Below are 19,948 nucleotides of genomic sequence, written 5' to 3'. Positions count from 1 at the left end.
AGACAACTTAGGAAGACCCACCCATAGGACAATTAACAGGGCACAGGCCTGTGACAGGGTGAGGCCAGCTGACAACTGGAAAACAGTGGGTGACCACTGCATAGCTCTGGCTTCCTGGACTCGTTAACATGCTGAGGATGCTTTAGAGCCTGGTCCTTGGGGGGCGGGGGGTGCAGGGATGAAGCTTGGGGCCACTGGGGTGGCCAAGGCCTCATCCCTGATTGGAATAGGACACAAGATAATCCTAGGAAAAGGGCCTGTGCTCCTGCCTCACCCCAGCATCCCTGTAGGCCAGGCCAGAAACGAGCTGGCAAAGAGCTGCCCAGGACTCAGGAGGCTACAAGCAAGCCCTGACTCCTGTTTGGCTCCTTGGACCTTGGTGCAGGTGATGTTCACCCAGCCTGGTTCACTGGGTTGGCCACAGCTGTATGGGGGAGCCAAGGCAGCTACCCACCTCCACCCCTATTCAAGTCACCTGCATCCTGGTGGAAACAAAGCCAATACCATGATTTTAATTCCTGGCAAGTGCTTTGGAGGAAGGAAATCAGGGTATTAAGAGATCTGAGGAGGCCCCTGGGAACAGGCAGCTGACGGGAAGGGGGATGGAGGAAGCTAACAAAACCATTCCTGCAAATGCAGCTGATCGAGGCAGGAAAGGGCTCCAAAGTGTCCACCCAGAAGGAAAGCTGTCATGGCAGCGGTAGCTACAAGCCCAGGCTACACGTGCTGTCCCCAGACTTACTCCTTTGATCATCACAATACCTTGAGGTGGGTGCACCTGGGCACTTAAGGTGCAACAGTCTGCACCTAGGTCATCAAACAGAAGGGGGAGCTAGAGAGCCTGGCCTCAGAACTTTTGCTTTTGACCACGCTACTGATGGAGAATTTTCTGCCTGTATGCAGGAAATCTTGTAAACTGAGGGCGAGGGTTCCGGTGCAGTCCTGTGTGTGAGGGAGGCCTATTCATGGCCGGGTACAGACATAGCAGGGAACTTTTCACCTCCTGCAACCCAGGCAAGGCTCTTCATACAGGGGAGCTTAACAAATACACGAGATCTACACTAGGGGCTGACCAGCAGGTACACTAGTGACCATCCAACTGGATTTGCAGACCTACAGTAGGAGCAGATGTCAGTCCACATCGCTACGGGTGCCCTTTGCCCTAACCCTCCTGTGTTTTCGACAGGAAAAGGCTGGATGGGCTGAGGCTGGTGGTAGGTCTGCAGCTGAGTTGTGTTTGCAGCAGCTGGGCTGTTAGGCGCAGGTGTGAGACAGCCTCAACGGGGGCTTGGCACTGAGGGGTAAGGATTAACTATACTTTTGGTAGCCGCTTCTCACTCCACTTAGCACCTCTCACAGCTCCCCATAAATGTTAATAAACCCTTCCTTCCTTCCCCTTCCCCTATGGGGGCGGGGGAGTCTGCCAAAGTTTAGGTAAACTGAGGACGAGCCACTTAGAGGGTCATTGTCCTCCTCTCCCCTCCTTGCAGTATGAGTCTGTCTCAACTGACATTCATGAGAGCCATTTCTTTTTTATTAGGCATGATGACATGCATTTTTATAAAGACTTATTCATTTATGTACATGAGTACTCTATTTGCATGACAGAAGAGGGAACCAGATCCCATTATAGATTGTTGTGAGCTACAGTGTTGGTTGCCGCTATCAAACTCAGGATCTCTGGAAGAACAGGCAGTGCTCTTAACCCCTGAGACATCTCTCCAGACCTGGTTTTTGTTTTTGTTTTTTGTTCTCTAGACAGTTTCTCTGTGTAAACCTGGCTGTCTTGGAACTCGATCTGAAGACCAGGCTGGACTCAACTCACAGAGATCCCACTGCCTCTGCCTCCCGTGTGCTGGGATTAAAGGCACCTGCCACTACCACCACCTAGTTCCATTTCCTTCTTCCAAAAGAGAACCTGGAGGCAGAAAACAAACTTTTCAAGTCACTCAGCAAGAAGCTGAGAGGAGATTCGGAACCCAGGCCCCACCCCCCACTCGCCATGCTGCCTCCCACCTGTGGTCCATTACTGTCTCCCCAAGTAGGACAATAAGAGAGCAAACCTAAAAGCCAGGCCTGAACGTGCCCAGTAACAAGGAGCAAGACGCCAGGGGTACCTCACACACAAAGCAGGCTACCCTTCCCTATGTCCCCCTGGTACCAGACCCTGGCTGAGCCTCAAGACCAAATTTCACTGCTGGCATCTGTTACCATGGAGACTGCACTGAGGGCTAGCCAGTGAGTGACAATGGGCAGTATACCCAGAGACAAGAACCAGGAACTCAGAAGCCTTGAGCAGCTCCCACTGCCTCCTGGTAAATGAGCCTCGCGCTAGAGCAGGAGGTGTTGATGCTCCCTTCGTGTCTTCAGCTGTCTCCTGAGCCCTCTGACCTGTGAGCCTGCCTGATGCCTCAGACTGACTCCCCGGTGGAGTGGCCTTTTAGACGCTGCCTGGGAGCTAGAGGGATGTAGGAAAGAGGGGAGGTCAAAAGAGGCAGATGGAGAGATAAGGAGGGCAACTTTTCCTTGAAGAGGCAGAGACTGAATTGAGCCTCAAATGGTGGCAAGAGTGTGGAAGATGGAAATGCTGTGGGGTGGGAAGTAGAGGTGCGCCTCGCAGGGGCGGAGAGGTGAACAGGCTGAGAACGTCAAACGATGTTGCTGCACTGTGCTCTGCTGGGCGCTGGGTCCTTGGCCCCTCGGCCTAGCCACACAGTCACTTGCCGTTAGACATGGATTATCACTTCACCTCATCCACCATGCCGTCTGCTTTCAACCTCTGAAGTGTGAGGATTACAGGCATGCAACCACACCTGGTTTAAGCAGTGCTAGAGACTGGACCCAAAACTTCACGAATGCTAAGCCAGCCAGCCTATCCCCAGCCGACCCCCAGTTCTAACTTTTTTTAAATTTTAAATTTTTTTAAAATTTATTTTTATGTATATGAGTGCTCTACCTACATGTATACCTGCATGCCAGAAGAGGGGATTGTAGGGTTTAGATGGTTGTGAGCCACCATGTGGTTGCTGGGAATTGAACTCAGAACCTCTGGAAGAGTAGACAGTGCTCTTAACCTCTGAGCCATCTCTCCAGTCCCACTTTCTTTAAATTTGATTGCAAAACCCTCCTGTTTTTTTTTTTTTTTTTTTTTTTTTTTTTTTTTTTTTTCCCTTCCTCTGGTAATTCCCACCTTCTCAAACAGCTCACCGAAATTCATTCCCAGGCCCCCTGCAGTGGCACTTTGTGTCTGCAGAAGAGTGGGCGGGGCTCCAAAGCCCCTCCCCCCCAGCTGGGCCAAGCCCCTGGTTGGGGGACCGGAGGTATCTGCTATCTCGGGGCTGGGGGGCAGGGTGGCAGACCATTTTGTGGATTGCTGGGACTTAGGAAGGTGAGAAGGAACCTAGAGGGGACAGTGTCACCTTCCCAGCCAGCTCTTTAAAAGACAAACAACTCTACCTCCGCGCTGCCCGTGAGCTCATTCGTAGACTCCCCAAATGGTTCCTCCTCTCAGTTCTCCACCACCCACGTTTTCTGTAAGGAGAGAATGGCCACCAGCTTTCAGAACCTCGGCTGTCACATTACAATCCATTTAACTGTCAAGTACGGTGACGCAGCCCTTAAATCCCAAACCTTGGAAGATAGAGGCATGTGGGCCCATAAGTTTGAGGCAAGACTGGTCTACACAGTTGAATCCCAGGTCAGCTGATGCTGCATAGGAAAACCCTGTCTCAGGGAAGGGGGGCGGGGGGATCCAGTAAGGTCTTTGAGCTCTAAAATGAAGCCAGTGACTGGCTGGAGAGAGGAAAGTCACAATTCCAGGGAACAGCAAGAACCTAGCTCTAGAAATGTGGTTTCTCCACTCAGCAGCTTGCTTCTTCCCTCCCCAGGTGCCTGTTTCCTATCAGCAAACTGCAGTTAATGTAGCTAGCTTGGGTACCCAAGATACACGGAACTAAGGACCCTATGTCCACACTGCTGGGCACTTCATCCCAGGCAACTGCTGGGGACACTAATGGATGGGACCTGAGAGGTCTCAACCCCAAAATAAGGTCCAAGTATCTTAGGAATTTCTAAGCTGCCTCACTGTCACCTCATTTGGTCCTCCAATACACCAATAGCTGTCCAGTTTTTGTTTTTGTTTTTTTGTTTTCCATAGGAAACTGCGGAGGCCCAGGCAAAAGTGACCGCACTCATCTTCTTCGGGTCTCCATCTCAGACCAGTTTTTGAGACCTTTGAGATCTTTCCAAGGGCCCTAGCCACACCAGACTCCCCACTTCTGGCGCCAACCTGTTGCACCCACTATTCGCAGCCTTACCCCTCCTTCCTGGTGGCAAGGGGTGACAGCAGAGTAGCGGAGCCAGCAGCCGCTCAAGCCAAGCCCACCCCTGCTCCCTGGAGGGAGGCTCCTCCTTTTAAGGCTGCTTCTGGGAATTCCCCCACCCCGAGACAGAACTCGAGACCCTAGCCCCAGCTTGGTACCTGCAGCTCATTCTTAAGGAGATGAGGTTGCCGCATCAAACCTGAGGGCGGGAGCGGGTGACCCTGAGAGGGGGAGGGCAAAAGGCGCCTCCTCCCTTCCTTTGCCTGCCCCTCGCCCCACACTTCACCGAGGCCGGCAGGTCCGTGCGGGGTCAGAAATAAATCGAGAGATCGTGGGGCCAGCCTCCTGATAAAGGACGCTCTAGCAGCGCCATCCTTTGCGCCTGGGGGACCCCTGCCCGAGGCTGGTAGTCCAAGGGTGCGAGTCCGCCAATCGGACCAGCTCCGGCTTCGCAGCTTCACTGGCCCGGAAGGTGGACACCTCGCACCTCAGTCTCCCAATTACGCCCCTGTTCTCCCCCTTCGCCCCCCCCCCCCATCACCCTCGGCTAGCCTCCTTCCCTCCGTCTTCCTTTCATCCCTGAAAACCTGTGGCTCCGAGAGACCTTGGCTTCTCTGGGACTCTACCCCAAGGGCCTGCCCACATCCGCTCCTGAGTTTGGAGGGTAGAGGGGCAATCGCCCCTAAGAAGTCTCTCCAGCGATGGGAGCCGCCCGCCTGCTGCCTAACCTTACTCTGTAAGTGTGCTGCTTGCGACTGGACTTCTTGTTGCCATTTCCAGCCCGAGGAATGTACTACCTCCTAGGGACAACCATCGGGCAGGTGGGGCAAGACAAAGGTGGGGGACGAGTATGCACTGGGGTGCCCACACCTGGAACTGCCTTGTCTTCCCAAACAGGTGCTTGCAGCTATTGATTCTCTGCTGTCAAACGCAGGTAGGCACCCCTGCCTAACCCCGTCCCAACCTTTCCCACCTCTCCTCGAAGGAGGGGAGGAAGGACTGGACTCCCCCAAGCTAGCAACTGCTGAGGTTTGGATAATCAGTTCAGACGGTGGGTTGGAGAACAGGCTGAACGGGGAATAGATTGAGGCTTACCTCTCAAGCCTTCCTAATGACCCTCCTGGCTTCCCCTGGATCTCTACTCTCTCTATCCCTCTGCCCCTGGCTTTGGGATGGCTGAGGGCAGTGTGGTGCTTATGCCTTAGAAGCCAGTGGAGGAGCTCAAGTTAGGTTTGTAGTTGCGCATACCTGATAGGTTTGGGTTCGAAACCACTTGTTTGGTCCATGCACCCACCATCTACTATTATCAACATGTTTGGGCCATAGGTGGCCAGGGTCTCAGGCATAGTTGGAGTATCCGACCAGGTACGGAGTTACCCATTACCATAGTTCCTAGGTCAAGCCTAGAGGTTTGTTTGGATGGAATTCAGGGCTTACCTCTCCACACTCACCCATACACCTCCCACTCCCAAGCCTCAGCCCCCAGCTCGAGGCGAGGCCCGGTCCCCTTTTTTGTGATCCTCCATAAAAGTGCAGCTATTAAAATGCACTGGTCCAGAACCGCTCTGGGGAGAGATGGCCTGGCTTTCCCAGGCCAGAGGCCTGTTTCTCTTCCCATCCAGTGGAGACTTTTTTTTTTTTTTTTTTTTTTTTTTTTTTTTTTAAGGTAAATGCCTTTTCTCTGGAGTAGGAAGGGGCTGCCTTTGAAGCAGTGGGGGGGTGGGAAAGAGACAACACCCCCCCTTTTTCCTTCCCCCTTTTGCTCTAGCCCCGTTGCAGGCCTTTTGCTTCACACATATAGGGAGAGTAAGAAGAAAGCCCCTAGCTTGGCAGGGAGGGGGCTGGGGGTGGGTCCAACCTGTTCTGGAAAGGAAATTAGCACAATGCTGCTGCTGGCCTGGGCGTTTATGGCCTGGCTGAGGCCCCATTCAGGACTCAGGGAAGGTGGCAAGGCTGTCCTTTCCCCCTTGAAGTGCCCCCTCACCCCCCTGGAAGGGGGGGCAACAGGCTGAGCCGCAGCCATGCTTGAGGAGCTGTCTGACAAGCAGCTGTCTACTGTGGTGAAGGGGAGGTCCCCCCACAGCGGGAACATGAAAGGAACAGGCAAGGTCCTGTGGGAGAGGGACTTGTGGGCTGGGGGTAGGGTTGGGGGGGACGTGGGCTACTTTTGTGAAAGACTTGAAGGGGGACAAGGAGAGGGGGGTAGTTTTGGGGGGGCTGCTATCTGCCCCTGACCTGGAAGAGACTGCCAGGAGAAGGCTGCCCGCCAAGTGGGGCGGACATCCTGAACCTGGGCCAGAAGGCTAAGGCTGAGGTAGACAGGAACCCACCAGGGGCAGGAAGGCCTGTGAGGGCTAAGCTGTACACTCCCCACCACAAGTGCTAGCCTCAAGTTTCTCTAGGGTAGGGTGCAGGGTAGGTCCCAAAGATGTTCTCATTCTCCAGACATCTGTCAACTCCTGGCCTTTAGACTGCTGTCGGGAGTGGACAGTGACAAAAGAGTTAGTTGGAGGGGGTCAACCCTAAGCAGGTTAAACCTTGGCTTTGAGGTTACTCTTTTACCACCACCCCCTAAATTGATGTATACCCCACCCCTCTATCTAGGATAGTGTCCCTTAATTTATGCTGAACTCTGGCTTTGTCCATGACTGACATCCAGCGTGATAATTATAGTTGGTACTGGGCATTAGGAGCAGGGAGCTGTGCCCCCACACAAGCCCTTACATGCTGAGTTGAGGATATATGCAGCAGCTGGCAACTGCCACCCTAGAGGGCACCTTGGAGGAGATGGGGCAAAGATGTGCCTGTCCCATTCAGGTAAGGCAAACCTCAGTGTAGAAATGTACTGGATAAGCCTGGTGTGTGGTGGAAACAGCTCCTTTCACCACCCTAGGAGGAAGGCCTTTAAATAGCTAGGAAACTGCCACAGGCAGGCAGGTGACCATAAGAGCAGCCACTGGTAGCATTTTCTACTGTTGCTTCCACCTCTACACTATTCTCTCTCTCTCTCTCTCTCTCTCTCTCTCTCTCTCTCTCTCTCTCTCTCTCTCTCTCTCTCCCTCTCCCTCCCCCCCCCCCCCAGGACACTGGATAAGGACCTAGGTTAAATATTTAGCAAACCATCTGCTCTGTTCTGGGACTGGGTCCTTTCAAGGCTAGTGGAGTGGGGGGGGGGGTCCTAGTGGTCCTGATTAGTGGAGCCAAGACCCCTGAGAAAGAGAAACGGGGTCTGACTGTGAGTTGTGTGTCCGATGCACCTGTCCTATAGAACATGGGGATAGGACACACAACTTTAAAGGTTTCTTCTAGCAACCCATTATGATTGCAGATATATGCAGTTTCACTGTTTCCCAAGACTGACAACTACAAGTCCCCCCAAAATCTCAACTGGTTCATGCAGCATCCTGGGAAGGCCATGGGCATAGGCAGTCTTCAGCATGCGCCATACACTCATACACTGCAGGGCACGCAGCCAGCCCTGCTTCACTTAACCTCCTCACCCCACTCCCCAGATGGGCCAATGGCGGTGTCATCCAAAGCAAATTGACACTATTTTTCCCTTGGTAACCGCAAAGGGGGAGAATCACCCGTCTCCTAATTTTAACCAGTACGTGAGAGACCAGGGCGCTATGACTGACCAGCTGAGCAGGAGGCAAATCCGTGAGTACCAGCTCTACAGCCGGACCAGTGGCAAGCACGTGCAGGTCACCGGGCGTCGCATCTCCGCCACCGCTGAGGATGGCAACAAGTTTGGTAAGACCTAGTCCTCACCCCCAGACCACTTGTACCCTGTCTAACCTGGCCTGAGAGTTTCTTCCCAGCTCCTGGGTCCAGGGCTCTTGAGGCCTTATGGGTAAAGGAAGCCTCTTGGTGCTGCATGCCTGATAGTTTCCCACCCCTTTGATCTGACTGCTTAGGGGAAACCCTTATACATCCCTGAGCCGGCGGCCCTGGTAGACAAAGCTCTTTCTTCCTTTTCCCACAGCCAAGCTCATCGTGGAGACGGATACGTTCGGCAGCCGGGTCCGCATCAAGGGGGCAGAGAGTGAGAAGTACATCTGTATGAACAAGAGGGGCAAGCTGATTGGGAAGGTGAGGCCTGGGGCACTGGGTAGCAGACACACTGGAGTAAGGGCAGCCAAAGCCACAGCAACTGGTCTAGCCCAGCTTGTTTAAAGCTGGGGCTCCTCCTTCTTGACAGGATGAGGTCTTATTTTACAACTGTCCCCCATCTCTATTTAATTTTTTTTACTTGCCTAGAGATTTATTTATTTATTTTTATCTTCTGTGTTATGAGTGTCTTGTCTGCATGTATGACTAACTGTACAGTACATGTGTGCCTGGTGCCAATGGAGGTAAGAGATTGAACCCCTTGGAATTAGAGTTACAAATGGCTGGGAGCTGCCATGTGGGTACTGGGAGTTGAACCCAGGCTCTCTGCTGGAGCAGCCAGCACTCTTAACCACTGAGCCATCTCTTCAACTCTCTATACTTTTTTAAAAAGTATTTATTTTTATCTTATATGTATGGCTGTGTTGCCCGCATATATGTCTGTGTACCATAGGCATGTAGAAGCCAGAGGGAGTGTCTGATCCCTGAGACCTGGAGTTATACTTTTTAGCCTCCATGTGAGTACTGGGAATCAAACTCTGGTCCTCTGGAAAAGCAACCAGTGATCTTAACCACTGAGCCCTCTCTCCAGCCTCCATATCTTCTATTTACAAGAGTTCTTGTGGCCCTTGGCCTGCTGAAGTGATAGGAGATTCACAAGGAATCTGAGCTGGTATAAGGGATGTTTCCCCAGCAGTGATCAGGAAGACTTTATCATCTCCATGATGTTGTTTGTGGTTTATGTTGGTGTGGCAGCCCATATGAAGGGCTGAAAGGTGATAAGAGTTGAAAACTGGAGCGTTCCTGTATGGTAGAGGCTCTCCCAAGCTCAGTAGGGGTCATGGACAATGTCTAGCAAGATGCATGCTACGCACTTACTGAAACCTCAAAGCATTGTGGGTACAGAGCACTGCACTTCCTTTAGAATTGCCCAGTTTGACTTCTAGCTGACTGGTGTTCACTAAGTAGCCCCTCACTTCTCACCTGTAAGAAGGCAAAGCATGTGGGGGGTCAAGTGTGTGGCACCTCTGGTCCCCCTCTCTACCCTGTGACAGCTTTGACCCAGAAAACATAGAATTCTTATGAGCCGTGTCCATGACCCCAAGCCCCAGCACTGAATTAATGTATTGCCCTGATCTTGACTCTACATGGGAGCCTCTGAGGGAACTGCAAATCAGTGCTGTCTCACGGCTTCCTCAAGGGACAGAAGTGCCTTAATGATTTAAGTTTACCTCTGATTCTAAGTAACAAACAGCCTATGTGTACTGCTCACTGCCACCTCACTAACAAAGGTGCCCACCCCCCCCAGACAGTTCCTCGGACACAAGGACTCCTTGCTCCCAGGTGGGTCCTACAAAAATAGGCCCAAAGGCAGACAACCTAGCCAGGGTGTGTGGACAAATTCCCCTCCTCTGCTCCTTTCTTCCGTAGCCAAGCGGGGAGAGCAAAGACTGCGTGTTCACCGAGATCGTTCTGGAGAACAACTACACCGCCTTCCAGAATGCCCGGCATGAGGGTTGGTTCATGGCTTTCACTCGCCAAGGCCGGCCACGACAGGCCTCTCGGAGCCGCCAGAACCAGAGAGAAGCCCACTTCATCAAGCGCCTCTACCAGGGCCAGCTCCCTTTCCCCAACCATGCCGAGAAGCAGCAGCAGTTCGAATTTGTAGGCTCGGCTCCCACCCGCAGGACCAAGCGCACTAGGAGGCCCCAGCCCCAAACGTAGTCAAGGAGGCAGTAGTGAGCAACGTGGTAGATGCCCCCTCAGCACCCTTCCCCCTCTCCTCTAGCTCATCCAAAGATGGGGGCTGGGGTCGGGGGTGGGGTGGAGGGTGGGGTGGGGAGATGGACCCCAAAAGGACCCCAAGGGCATGAAGCTTCTGACTCCCAGCTGAGAAGGAGAAGTACTTGTGTATCCCAGGGTGGGCACTACACTCTGGAAACAGGCTTTTTTGAGGCCAGGGGCAGACCCTGGGAAAAGGGTCTCCCTGACCTAAAATGCCTGCCTCCCAGCATCTCCCTGAAGCAAGTGGGCAGGTCAGCAGATTCCAGACCTTGCAGAACTATACTCAAATCTTGCTCCCAGAACCTCCCTCGACCTGAACCAAATATCTAAACTCCTGACCAGAAATAAAAAGGGACTTTGGGTTTTGTTTCCAAAAGGAGAGAGATACAGGCAGAAAGAGAAACAAAAGCCATCCACTCTTTAGATTCCTAGCCCTAGGCCTGCGCCCTCACCCCAAGCCCCAGAATAAAACCATTTTCCTTCAACCGGGTCCGCTGAAGAAAAGTGGGCAGTCAGACCGCCAGAACTCAACTGCAAAGTGTCTGGTGCTGGCGGCACCGAGAGGCTAGGTGCTAGCTGGGGAAGATGGGCGCCTGGGCACACAGGTGCTGCAGCCTGCGTGTCCCGCTGTGCGGCACGGGGAGGCCAAGACGCGCCCAGGCCAGGGGACTGGTAGCCCCTCCTTCCGCGGGCTCCGATGTCCAGCCTCACGCGACTCATCCCTGCTACCTGTAGGCGAGAAGAAAACCCAACCCCTAGGCGCGGCCCTCAGCGGCTACTGGCAGGGACAGGCGTCCTGTGGGGCCCAGGTCCGGGGGAGAGGGGGGGGTGGCAAGAGCGCTGCCCAGGGACGCCAGAAGTCACCTCGCGGGGAGCAAGATTGCTTTTTTCCGGTGAGCAGGCCTGGGAGGGGGAGGAGGTCTGGGACGAGCGGAAGCGAGAATGTGTCCCCTTGTTCCCCCCCACCCCCGTCCCTACTAGGGGCGGAGGCGGGGGCCACACCTGAGGGCAAGCCTCAATTAGAGGCGGCCCCAGGCTGGAAGTGAAAGGGGTGGGCGCCCAGCCCCCACCCAGCCTCTGGGGTGGGCTTTCCCAGAGGTTTCCAGGTGTGCCTAGGGGTGGAAGCCGCAAAAGCGCCTTTTCGCACAGTGCGTTGGCTTTTAATCTTGTCAAGAGGGAGGTTCTTGTGTCTGGAACTTTCTCTCAGGCTCAGTTTCCCCGGTTAAGGAAATGTTGGGGAGGAGAATTATGAAGAGAGATGAAAAAGGATGAAAGCTAACCTTCCTCTTCTCCCAAGAACTACTTCAAAAAGTCCGGAACAGAGGTTGTAGGGCGAGGGCGCTGATTTAGTCTGAAGCGGAGGTGGGCCGCGGCAGACAGAACCAACTCAGACCTTGAACAGAGCCTGAGCCCCCAACCCTGGGCCATTTAGAAGGTGGAGCCGACGACAGCCAAGAGGGAGGTCCCGTAGGCCTAGGACTCACATTCTCCTTCCAACTCGTCATAATTGCTTTTCACCAGGTTGCTTTTTTTTTTTTTTTCTGTCCCCCCATCACAAAGAGCCTTAATCCCAGTGAAGACCGCCGGACGTGTTGGGGGTAGTTTTCTGGGGTGTGTGTAGGGCGGGTGGTCTGGGGCTGCAGCTGATAAACTGTGGCGAGTTCAATGGGACTTTTAAAACTGGGGCAACACCCAGCAATTACTTGAGGACAAAGAGTTGGGGCTCCCAAGGTGTGGAGTATTGGGACTCTGGGGGGCTGGGAGGACTTAGAGAAGGAGGGGGCCACTGATCCCTCTGATTATCGCAGGAATTTGAGACATTCTTTAAGACTCTAGACTGCCTCTCCAGCCGGGCCTTGGCCCACCCCCACCCTCCCTCTTGGGTTAGAGACAGCTTCAAAGGTGGACTGGGCCCTTTGTCTGGCCTCGGCTTTCTTCTCAGGCCTTTCTCGGGCCCCTCCCTCCCTCTCTCTTTGACCTCCCCAGCACAGACAAGCCTCTTGGGGCCAGCTCCAGAAAGCCCTCACTGTTTCCTTTCTCCCTGTTTGAGGTGAGGCCTGGCAGGCAGGGACAGAGTATGTCAAAGAGTGACGCTTTGGAGAGCAGGGCTGTACCGGAAGCGAGGAGCATCTCAGAGTGCCTTCCTATCCCTGGCTGGCCTCAAAACCCACTCCTCACAATAGCTCTCTGCGCGTCTCTGGCCAAGCAGGCAGCTTCCCTGCCCTAGGGAGCGTTTCACATCCCAGAGCCTTCTCGGAAGGAAGAAGCCAGAGCCTCCCCTTGTAATCCCAGCCCCCTGGAAGCTAAGACATGAAGACCGAAAGTTCTTGCCTGAGCTACCTGGGACCCTGTCAAAATAAATAAAAGGAACGGGTCTCCGCTGATAACATTAGGATAAGGGGTTTATGGTAGGAAAGAGACTTCTCAGTGGGTTTCAGATCACATAAGTCGACTCTTCGACGATAGCTTCTTGCTATAAAGGGCAAGATGAGTCCATCCAGGCAGAAAGGGTGGAGGGAGGCAGCCAAGCCCCGACTCAAGTCCTGCAAGGTAGCATCACTGTGGTCTAGGAATGGCTTCCACATTACTGTCCTTTTCTCTGTCTTGTCCCCTTGTCGTCCAACCCTCTGAACTCCAAAAGAGCTGGTGCAAGGAAGTCAGGGATGATGTTCTTTCACTCCCAATGCCAAACAGCCGCTAGTTATATTTTAAGGCACATGGTTCAACAGTGTCCATTGGAGGCCAGGAGCCACTGGCCTCCCAGTTACCCAGCCAGAGTCTTCCTCCAGCCTTCACGCTTGGCCTGCAGTAGGCTATGCTCCCTCCTGAGTGTTGTCACCTTGGAGGCCATGGGCACCCCTCAGCCGTCACTCCTTTGCATTCTTTGCGTTGGCAGACCTCCGTAGATGGTAGGTTCTGTATGAACGAAGTCTATGCCTGCCCACTTCTGTGCACCCACTTACTTGGCGGACAGACTTCTGCAAGGTCCATCAGTCACTAGTATTTTTTTCTTTTCAAACATTCTGTCCAGCCTCCATGTGGAGCGCTTACAGGCACTAGCAAAACAAGAACATTTGCCCCCCACCGCACACACAACACCCCCCCCCCCCATTTTGCATGTTTTATTCATTATTGCGTGTATGTGCACGGTAAGTGCGGCAGTATTCATGAGAAGGACTGAACAACCAGGGTTCCTTCTCCCCTTCCACCTTAACACAGCAGTTTCCAGGCAGCAAACGGGGCCTCAGTTTGAGAGCATCTTGCTGAGTCATTTCGATGGCCCTGTTTTTTCATTCTTTTAATAAAATTTTGTTTGTTTTTACTTTCATTTATGGGTTTTTTTTTTCCCCCCCGAGACAGGGTTTCTCTGTGTAACCTTGGCTGTCCTGGACTCACTTTGTAGACCAGGCTGGCCTCGAACTCACAGCGATCTGCCTGCCTCTGCCTCCCGAGGGCTGGGATTAAAGGCGTGTACCACCACTGCCCGGCTGTTTTTATTTTCTGTTCTGCCTGCACGTATGTTTATGCTCCACATGTGTGCCCAGTGCCTTCAGAGAATAGAATGGGAGCTAAGTACCCTGAAGCTATAGCCGGGAGCAGTTGTGAAACACAAGATGAGCGCTGGGACCTGAACTTGGGTCCTCCAAAAGAACAGCCAGTGGCCTTAACCTCTGAGCCATCTTTCCAGCCCCTTGAGTTTTGTTGTTTACATGTGTGTTTACATGTGTGTGTGTGTGTGTGGCAAGTACATATAAGATATCAGAGGGTGACAATAGTCAATGCCTATATACATATGCATATATATATACATATGAATGGTCTCATGAGTTTCACTCTATAGTGCACACTGACCTAGAACCCACTATGTAGCCCAAGCTAACTTCAAACCTGCAGCAGTCTCCCTGACTTCCAGGGGCTGGGATTCCAGGTGTGAGTCACCACAAGCCTGTTCCCATGTCGCAGTTCTGAAAGGTTCGCCACTAGTGTGGCTTTGTCTGGCTACTCCGCAGCAGGCCGACGTTGTGTATCCCTCACACTGTAGGCAGGACAGGAAGACAGACCCCTCAGGTGAGCTAAGCAAAGAGGGGCTCCTGAGCAGTTACTTTGAGTTAAGTATTCATTTCCTCCCTTTGGTAGTGAGGCACTGCGTAGATCCTCCAGTTAATTAAAATGTTGGAGAAGACTGAGCTTTTGGGCACTTGAATTTTAATTGGAGAGATTAACCCATAAAGCCATGGTTCTTTCAGTGGGATTTTTGGGAATTCTCTCTCTTTCTTAAAATGAAAATGAAAAGGCATCCAGGTGTGGTAGCGCAAGCCTATAATTCTCTCACTGAATCAGGGGGTTAAGGCATCAAGTTCAAGGCCAACCTGGACCACTTATATAATGAGATTCCTTTTTAAAAAGAAAAAGATCCCCCAAAGAGTAGATGAGAAGTTTGAGGGATAAAGCTGAACACCATCTCTAATACCAACTCTTAGGATAAGGCTTGAGGAGGACAGGTGGGCCTTTGAGGCTGGACTACAGAGTCTGAAAAGGAGAAAAGTTTTGCAAATAGCAACTAAAATGAACTATGCTCTAGAGCTATACTAGGCAGACCCACCTGGACTGCCGTAGCTATGCTGCGAAAAGCTTTCTCACTGGTCATCCAAGTGAGTCCTTCACTTGATCCTTGCTGTGTGCAGGGCCTCGGTACAAGGCTCCACTCCTTGTCCAGGCCCATAATGGTTGAAGCTGAGAGCTTACATGGAAACTTAGCTGAAATGTTGGGTCAGGTATGAAGGTTGGTTTCGGTGCTGTCTGTGGCGAGGAAGAGACCTCAAAGGGAGGTCTCCTTGAAAAGGAAGTGACAGATTCATTGTTCTGGTGGTAGCACCCTTGGGGCTGAGCCTCTGGGGTCGTAAAGGCTAAGAGTCCAGTTTTGAGCACAGTGGTTCTCAATCTGTGGGTCGCAAGCCTTGGGGGGGTGTCAAGTGACCCTTTCCCAAGGGTCGCTGAAGACCATCAGAAAACAGATATTGACACTACAGTTTGTAACAGCAAGATTACAGTTATGAAGCAACAATGAAAATGATTTTATGAGGCACTGTATTAAAGGATTGCTGTATCAGGAGGGTTGAGGACCTCTGTCCCAGCAGGAAAGGGGAGTGTATTCCAGTCTCTGCTGAGAAAGCCTAACTTTAAAAAAAAAAAAAAAAAAAATGCATTTTTACTTTCTTTCCTTTCTTTTTTTCCTTTTTAAAATTTATTTGTTCGTTTGTTTTTAAAATCATGATATGTAGCCTGGGCTGGCCTCAGATTCACAGCGATCCTTCTGCCTCTGCCTCCCAAGTGTTGGGATTACAAACGTGACACCATGCCCATCCTAAACTGGCTACTTTTGGCTTTCATTCAAATCCTTTTCCTCTTCATCTGGCCTGGGTCTTTGTCCCCTCTCCTTTCGCTCCAAGTGTCCAGGGGCCCTGGCTCAACCTTTCCAGGAGTTAATATTTAGACAGACCAGGGGCACCCCTGGTATTACCCCTCCCCAACAGGTTGTTGTAAGGGGTGGAGTCTGGGCACTGGAGTGAGACATGGACAGAAAAGTGCGGTGCTTGGGTCACAGTCCTCTCAGGAAGTGTGGCGCCAGTGACCTCTGTGGAGAAAGCAGCCCAGATGTAGGTGTCTGGGCCTGGAGCTCTCTTCCTGAGAGCAACATGAGTGTCCATCCTCGGCCAGGATTGCAAGTGCCTACTCACAAGGCCTGAGATCTGCGAAAGGTACGCTGGTCCTTTCTGAGGGAGGCCTCCTTGCCTGTTGGGGTGTTGAGGATACAGAAGAAGTTCACCTAGGACCAGAGCCAACTGGCACCTGGGGTTAGTGTTGCCAGCTCCTGGGGAGGAAAATGTATATGATAGAGATGGAAAGGGGTCAGAAGAAGAAATTCAGATCAGCTGGGCTTCTGGAGGAAGTAGAGCCTTCCCAGGACCCGGCTGGAGGGATTCCTGTTCTCCACAGATAGGGCAGGACAGAGATGAGCGGAGAGCGGAGATACAGAATTGTAAGGGGAAGAAGGGTCTGGCAAACTCCACCACCAATGTGCACTCAGCCAGCGACACACACACACACACACACCAGATTCCTCCTAGCAAGGGATGACCTTGGCAATATGAGGTCGACAGAGGGAGCCCTAACTCTATAGACCTTTGGCTCCTGAGCTGACTGGGTCTAGCCTGTTTCTGTCCAAAGAGTCTGGCCATTGGGGGGTGGGGGTGGGGCATTCCCAAGCACCATGTGACTAAGGTGCTGGGGGAGTGAATTTGGGCCTTGAGGGACTAAAATAGGCTGTCTTAGACTCTTTTGCTTAGGTCAGGAGGTAGGGACAGGTTGGGGACTTGAAAGAGGTACCCAGGTAGATATTTGAGGTAGAAGCCCACAGCCACATGGCAAACGCAGCCAGTGACCTTCTAGGATGTAGTCCTTCCAACACCAGGGCTGTGAATCCCTTGTCCCTGTCACCTTTCTCCCCCGCTACTGGATGGGCTGCCTGGAATAGGGCTGTCATCCTCCCAACCAGCCTGTTGTCTGGCCTTGAATTATGGTTCCCTCCAGACCATTCCCGGAGCCAATCCTGGCTTAGGAGGGAATAGGGGGAGGGCACACTTTGGTAGGGTACAGTTAGGGGGACAGTCCCAGCTCTATAGGCGTGCAGGCCCCCTCCCTCTGTCCCTGAGGAAGAAGCAATAGGAGTCAGTTTTTCTCCTCCCCCTCCCATCGCTGCTGAGCTGGGCCTGGGCTGCCAGGAGGTTGTCTTGGCAACGGGAGGCGGAGAGGAGATGCGCTGAGGGATGGAGGTGTATGTCACCGCAGAGGCTGCTGTGTTCCTGCCCCACGCCCCAGGCCCTTGAAGGTACCGAGAACCCTCCCCTCGTGTTCCCCTCCTCCTAGCCCCTTCCCTGGACTCTCCCCCACTCTTCCTACCTCATAGGCTGGCTCCCATCAGGCCAGGGACTCCTCTCCTTCTGGATCTTGGGGCTCCTGGCCAGAGCTCCTAAGGCACCTCATTCTAGGCTCTCCTGTCTACAGCTGTCCTTTCTGACATCGGCTCATTCCCAGCGCCCCTCCGGAAACCCTTGGATAGGAAGACATGGCTCCTGGGGTGGGATCTGGAAAGGACTGATAGTCACGGGAGAAGGAAGCTGGGCATGAGCAAAGTCAGGAATCTGAAGGGTTAAGTGTCAGATCCCAGAGTACTTGGTCTTCCTGAAGGAGGGGTGGGGACCAGTTAGGAGTAGGGCCTTCCCCTCCCTCCCATTCTTTCAGACCCAGACTTGGGGCTACAAGGGTGGGGCTGAGGGACAAACTGTGAGAGGCTGAGGCTATAGGAAAAGCCTGGTAGCTCCTCCTCCAAGGTTGTGTTAACCCCCCCATCCCCCCACCCCCGTCCTGCACATTAAAGGTATACCCCTAGGTATATCTCACATAACTCTCCTGGCCTTTCCTCCATGCTACTGTAGATTGGATGTCCCTCCCCCACCCTAGGTTTCTTTTGGGCTTTTTGTTTTGTGTTGTTTTTTTTTTTTTTTTTCCTGTATCTTCCACAGGGCACCCCCCCCCCCGGGGCTGCACCCAACAGCTAAACCTGGATTCCCTTCCCTCCTTCCCCCTTTCTCAGCCAGTCAGCTACCTGCCTTCATCATTTCTCCTTCTGTTTAAGCCACTTTCAGGTCTTCTCTGTCCTCTGCGAATCTAGATACATCCCCTCCCTTCCTGTCCCCTTCAGTCCTCCTCTTTTTGAAAAAGGACGCCAGGACCATATTCTTACCTGTTTCCTTCAAGCCCCTCCCCCTGAGATTTTTCCATTCAGAAACCCCAGAGCCCCCTCTCCAGATCCTAGCTTTGCCCCAATAGCTGCTGATATCATCAGCTGACCGGCTGTGGGCAGCGGTTACCAGGGCAACCACAAGGCTGCCTAGGTAGGCAAGTCTGCAGTCGACATGGAGGTGGGGAGGTGGGGAGGAGGCCAGCGTGTGCTAATAAGGGTTAGTGTCTAGGCTTTCTCAGTGCACCCCAAAGCCAATTGTGGAGGCCTGCCTGGACCGGTTGAAGTTTTGCCAGGGAAGGAAGGCATGCCTCCTAACTTGCTGGGCTGAAATGGGTGCCATCTGCTAGGAAGCTTCCTTTTCAAGCCAAGTCCTTCATTCTCTCTACTGGTTCCTACTGCAATTCCCAGGGGATCAAGGTTACTGAAAGTCCAGTCTGAATCTTATATATTTATGACCTGGTTCCTTCCACTCATCCTCCTCAGAAGAGGGTTAAAACCTTAGATGACCAATTCTGGTGCCCCTGCTGTTCCTCCATCCCAAAGGTGGAAACCCCAACAGAGCCTCTCAGCTGCTTCTGGAAGATGGTGGAGCACTTCGAATGGGGTCTGAGTTACAGGTGCCTGGAGAGCTGGGCAAAGCTCCCTTCAGATATCTGTAACAGCCGCTAACCCCCAGCAACTTGAACTCTGCTGGAGGGACTGTGAGAGTGAATGTTGCAGAGCCGGGGTTTGGGAAAGGGGAAAAAGGCAGCGCGGCCAATTCTGCTTCGTCATGATGCCAGCCAGCTAATGCGCCCCTTGTTTGAAATGGATCAGCTGCGGTGCAGCTGAGGTGGACTGGACCAGCAACACACCCAAACACACACACCCTGGGGCCGGCCACTATCAGTTGTTGATGGGGAGGGGCCCGCCCTCCCGCTCAGCGACCGCCAGTCCTGCCCGCCCACGAGACACCAGACGCGCGGACTCCCCAGCTCCCGGAACCCAAGCTAGTGGCTTGCCGAGCAGGAGGGTGCCGGGTGAAGGGGGTGGGGGCTCAAAAAGGAGATGAGACCGCTGAGCTGAGACCAGCTCCCCTCCTTGCCAACTCCCACCCCACCCACCCTAAGCCGGCTTTCTTCCTGTTATTTGTGCTTCGCTAAAGCGCGGCTGGGTTCCTGGAAGAGCCGCCTCTTACCTAGATTCCTGAGAAAACGCGGCAACTCGTGGACCAGGGCCTAGGCCTTTTGCTTCTTGGGGCTTCAGAGGGCCTGGGCCCCACTATCTGGGAGGAGGTAGGTGGCAGGGTCCCCTGCCTCTTTTTATTTCCGTAGGCATTTTAGGCTGTACCTCTGGCTCCAGGCATGGCTTTTGGTAACAGCAGGGTTGCTAGGACAGGATCAGCTTTGTACCCTTGATCAGTGGGTAAATGTGTCTAGGTGGCCAGACCAGGAGTTCAGGTGGATTTGACCTCCTTATTTGGGGAAGGGGTCTAGGGTATTGCCATGCTCGGAGTCCATGTGTCCCCCCAGCACCCCATGTCCTGGGTCCTCCATCCTGCCTACCTAGCTTCTGTGTCCAGAATTTCAAGGGGTGGGGTCATGGGGGCATGGTCGGTGGTGTGGGGGCGGGCTGTTAACCTTTTTTGCTGAACGACACAAGAAATTTTTGCCAGCCTCCCTCCCACCAGGCCAGAATCCCTCTGGAGTGCAAGGGTTCAGTGAGGGACCCAAAGCTGCCATTTTACAGCCTGCTCTGGAGCCCCTCCTAGCTGAGCCTTGACCAAGTTAGGGTGGGGAATTCAATGAAGAACAGGGCGTGTCAGCAGCGCTAGCCTGGCTCTCCTCTTGCCAGCAGCTAGTGTACAGAGAGAGAGACTGGCTGCTGAACAGACCCAGAGATCCTTGGGGTCCTGAGGGCTTTTCCTTTACTCATAGCTCCCTTGGCT

General features: G+C 53.1%; 2 protein-coding genes across 6 annotated transcripts in view; both read left to right on the top strand.

Annotated features, from left to right (window-relative positions):
- Nucleotides 1-5,023: 5,023 nt before the first annotated feature.
- Fgf17 (fibroblast growth factor 17) lies at nt 5,024-10,185 on the top strand. 2 transcript variants are annotated; one of them, XM_051161052.1, is made up of 5 exons: nt 5,024-5,058; nt 5,220-5,256; nt 7,931-8,075; nt 8,308-8,414; nt 9,864-10,185. In XM_051161052.1, the coding sequence occupies exons 1-5, from the start codon at nt 5,024-5,026 to the stop codon at nt 10,155-10,157; spliced, it is 618 nt and encodes a 205-aa protein (XP_051017009.1). In that variant the 3' UTR covers nt 10,158-10,185. The 2 variants fall into 2 exon arrangements, with proteins under 2 accessions (XP_051017009.1, XP_051017008.1); XM_051161051.1 differs by having other exon boundaries at nt 7,898-8,075.
- Nucleotides 10,186-11,039: 854 nt separating this feature from the next.
- Dmtn (dematin actin binding protein) overlaps nt 11,040-19,948 on the top strand; it is a 30,235-nt gene continuing 21,326 nt past the window's right edge. Inside the window, exon 1 of one of the 4 annotated variants that reach the window (XM_051160811.1) lies at nt 11,040-11,110. The gene's annotated coding sequence lies outside the window, so the exon portion shown is untranslated. Of the gene's footprint in view, nt 11,111-15,809; nt 15,977-16,791; nt 17,107-19,127; nt 19,296-19,948 lie in introns of those variants that run through there. The other 3 variants (XM_051160810.1, XM_051160812.1, XM_051160809.1) reach the window with 3 other exon arrangements.

The sequence above is a fragment of the Acomys russatus genome, chromosome 18 (assembly GCF_903995435.1).
Source record: "Acomys russatus chromosome 18, mAcoRus1.1, whole genome shotgun sequence".
Taxonomy (NCBI): Eukaryota; Metazoa; Chordata; class Mammalia; order Rodentia; family Muridae; genus Acomys; species Acomys russatus.
Note: the sequence above shows the minus strand (reverse complement) of the source record. Positions and strands in the feature narration are given on the sequence as shown.